Here is a 3,781-nt window from a genome sequence, read left to right on the forward strand (position 1 = left end):
CCCCATCAAGCCTGGCCTTGAATATCTCCAGGGATGGGGCCTGCACCACCTCTGGGCAACCTGTGCAGTGATCGACCACCGCATGGGGAAGAGCTTTTTCCTAATATCCAACCTAAATCTCCCCTTTTCTAGTTTAAAACCATTACCCCTCATCCTATTGCTCCATGTCCCAGTGAACAGCTCTTCCCCAGATTTCTTATAGGCACCTTTCAGGTCCTGGAAGGTCACTATAAGGTTCCCCCAGAGCCTTCTCTTCTCCAGGCTGAACAATCCCAACTCTCTCAGCTGTCTCCATAGGAGAGCTGCTCCAGCCCTTGGATCATCTTTGTGGCCTCCTCTGGACCTGCTCCAGCACTTCAATGTCCTTTTTGTGCTGGGGACTCCAAAGCTGGATACAGCACTCCAGGTCAGGTCTGACCAGAGCAGAACAGAGGGGCAGAATCCCCTCCCTGGCCCTGCTGGCCACACTTCTTGTGATGCAGCCCAGGATGTGGTTGGTTTCTGGGCTGCAGATGTGCATTGGTGGCTCATGTCCAGCTTCTCATCATCAGGAGACTGAGAGAGGCCTGGATCTCTCCTGGCTCTGCTCACATCAGTACACTGGAAACTGGGAGCTGATGGTCTTCCTGCTCAGCAATCGTCTGTGCATGCAGCCTCTTGGGGCTTTCCTGATGCCTCTTCTCCAGTGGGAACCCAGGCCAAGGAAAATCATGCCTAAGGGCTTAACTGCTGGCTCCTCAGCCTCCTACAACCCTTCTTCCAAACCATAAATGTCCCAGTTAGACTTCACAGAGGATAAAACAGAGTAGGCATAATGCAGTAGTTTATACCTAATAACAGCAATGGGGTTTTTTTTGTTATTGATAATATAAGTTGGTTAAAGTTAGGAGTGATGGATGGGCCATCACACTTACTAAATTTTGCCAACATTTCTTACTCAGGCCCGACTCCTAACCACATTTACCTTCCTGTTTTCTGGTTGCATAGAGCTGTGCCAAGCTTTAGCTATTGGACTGGAATTTAGCTTGGGTGGTGTCTGGTTCCTACTTAAGTTTTTGGATGGATGGCAGGGAGGTGGGGAATTGCAGCCCAAACTCTTTGGCTGGTTTTGAAAAATTGGACTCCAAAAAGCCATATGATTCATCTCATATTAAGAAAAAGGCCAGCAAAGCTTTGCTGGAAAGGTTCCTCCAAAGATTTCAGCTTTGGCTCTACATTGCATGTCTGTATTGCGCCTTTACTATGGGAAAGTCAAAATTCGGCTCATGTTAGGTTTTCAGTATTACTCAAGATTACAGCGTGGTCATGCTCAGGAGAGTCGTAGTAGTTTTGCAGGTGAATTCCTTGAAGATGCTGCTTTGGCTTGGCCCTGCTGTCAGGGCACAGGAAAACCAAATACATGGGAGAAGTAGTACATTGGGAAGCAGGTGGCACGTCTAGGATCTCAGGCTGTTGTCTGCAGAAGACACCATCCATGGTGCCCAGACATGCTCCTCCAGCCTGGGGTCACCTCATGGAGAGGCATCACTGTCCCTTTGCCATTCTGCATTGTACAGCATCCTCTGCAAGGGAAATGTTGCTCCATCAATGATTTTGATAGCTCAGATCTGCTTGCAGTTAGCTCAAAGACCTCCAACATGGCTCTTGGTTTGTTGGTGGGGCTGGGGAAGGACTGGTGGGAGAGATCCCTCTGTAACACAGGTGTCTTTCTCTATGGATCTGGTGGATGAAATGGGACATTAAGTGGGCTTATTGTCAAGTTTCTCCTCAAACCTGCAACCACTTGCAGTGCTCTGCAAAGAACAGGCCATGGGGCAGGTCTGGGAAACAGCCCAATACAGAGCAGCACTGAGGTGGCAGGAGATTATGGGGGTCCTATTCTCTGGCCTGGGTCTCACTTTTTCGGGTCTTTGTTACAGACAGGGATCGTGCATCTGCGGGAAGTGCCTGGCTGTGCCTAGTGCCATAGGTGCGGGGATGCTGCGCACCCTGTGACAGCGGGGGATGCACACGGATGCACGTGGAGAAGAGGTAAAAATGCCAGCGTTGCCTCGAGGAGGGACCTGCCCCATCTTATATGGCTGTGGCATGTGCAGGTCTCAAGGAGCATTTCTCCCCAAACCAATCTCATACAGGGCTCTGAATCCCCCAGCCCATCACGTCTCCCAGCTGTGAGGAGCAGGACAAGGGTATCCCCTTGAGATCTGTCCTGCTCAGCCACCTACTCAACACATACCCATGTGGACCTGCCCGAACCCAGGACACAAAGGGGTGTTTGGAGTCAAATCCCACCTCTCCCTTGCTTCTTGCCCAGATGCAGAGCAACCAGCAGCAGGGAAAAAGCTGCTGACATCACAGGGTGAGGGGTTATAAGAGCAGAGGCAGCTGCAGCTTAGCACCTCTTATTATCAAGAGCTAGTAGAGCCCAAGCAATTAGTGATTTTAACTGCTAATGAGCGCTGCAGCTCAGCAAGTCAGAGCACCCAGAGCCCATTGCTGATGTCTGGGCTTCCCCATGGCTTCTCAGAGGTGAGGGATGATCCCTGGTTTATAGAGAGGGAAACTGAGGCAGGGAGTTTAAATGGTCTGCTTGAGACGCGAGTTAGGATCAGAATTAGGGGGAGCACCCAGGGGTCCCATCTGCCTGCTGTAGTTGGTTAGCTGTGGAGATAGACATTGTTTTAAACCAAAATCAGCTGTTACCATGGCGCAGCCTGAGCACCATACAGGAACTCCTGCTTCCAGAAGAGACCATTTCTGGTGGCACTGGATTGCAGCTGCAGGGCTTGCAATGGTTTGCACCATGGTGCTACAGCCCATGGCTAAGGCTGGTACTCCCAAAACTTGCAAATATTGTATCAATGGGCACGTTCACCAATAAAGTGGCTTTTTATCAAAAAGCTACTTGTGCCATTTGGTGCAATACAGTGTCCTTGCCCTACAAAGAGAGCATCCCAGGGGTGTATTCAATGAGGACACTTGTGCCAGAGCCTTAACTGGCAACTTGTAACATCCTTCAGTAGTATTGGTGTGTCAGGAAACGAAATGTTACTCTGCAGGCAAGGAGCTCTGCAGAAATGCAAGGTCAGCAGGGAGAATCGCACAGGTTGGCACATCACAGCTGCTTAGAATTGTTAAAAAATATAAAAAAACCACACCTGTCTGCTATTTCTCCTGGTTTTGGTGGGTGGGGAATACTTGGGAATAGCACCCCGGTAGCCAGCCTAGGAAAAACAGCTGTGCCACATTTCTGTTTCTACAAAAGCAGCAAACCCCATTGTGGTCCTTCTTTGCGTTTGCTCTGATGGGATGAAAGGGATGGGGGGTATTTTGACGAGCACCACTTCAAACTGCACCCTTCTCAGCTGCTCTTGACCAACCCGTACCTTTCTGACAGCCCCCCTGGGTGCTCATGATGTAGTTTCTGTCCTGTTGCAGGTAGTACCGAGCCTGAGCTGAGCGCGGGAAGGGAGCCCGTACGCGCTGGGACAAGCAGCGGAATATGAGCGAGAACAGCCCCTTCCCATGCTCCGACGCAGATGACTGCGAGCCGCATTCCTCGGGCGCGCAGCCGGCCGCGCTGGCCCGCAGCGATGAGGAAGAGCAGCCCAGCCAGCCTCCGCAGCCTGCCAGCGGGAGAGCCAGCCCCTGGGATGATGCTCAGCCCTCCCAGGGAGCGGAGGGGGAGTGTGGACGCCAGGGGGACGAACATCTGGAAACGGCGGCGGAGGCGAGCGAGAGGCAGGGGGGGGAGGGGGCGGGGGGGGGCGGCCCCCGCGCC

At 52.0% G+C, this 3,781-nt stretch overlaps 1 protein-coding gene across 1 annotated transcript in view; it reads left to right on the forward strand.

The window, feature by feature from the left end:
- The first annotated feature begins 3,502 nt into the window (after positions 1 to 3,502).
- PSD2 (pleckstrin and Sec7 domain containing 2) overlaps positions 3,503 to 3,781 on the forward strand; it is a 33,508-nt gene continuing 33,229 nt past the window's right edge. Inside the window, exon 1 of the mRNA XM_010193896.1 lies at positions 3,503 to 3,741. Coding sequence (XP_010192198.1) covers positions 3,503 to 3,741 — 239 coding nt within the window. The remainder of the gene's footprint in view (positions 3,742 to 3,781) is intronic.

This window comes from Mesitornis unicolor, unplaced genomic scaffold (assembly GCF_000695765.1).
Source record: "Mesitornis unicolor isolate BGI_N332 unplaced genomic scaffold, ASM69576v1 scaffold15811, whole genome shotgun sequence".
Lineage (NCBI taxonomy): Eukaryota > Metazoa > Chordata > Aves > Mesitornithiformes > Mesitornithidae > Mesitornis > Mesitornis unicolor.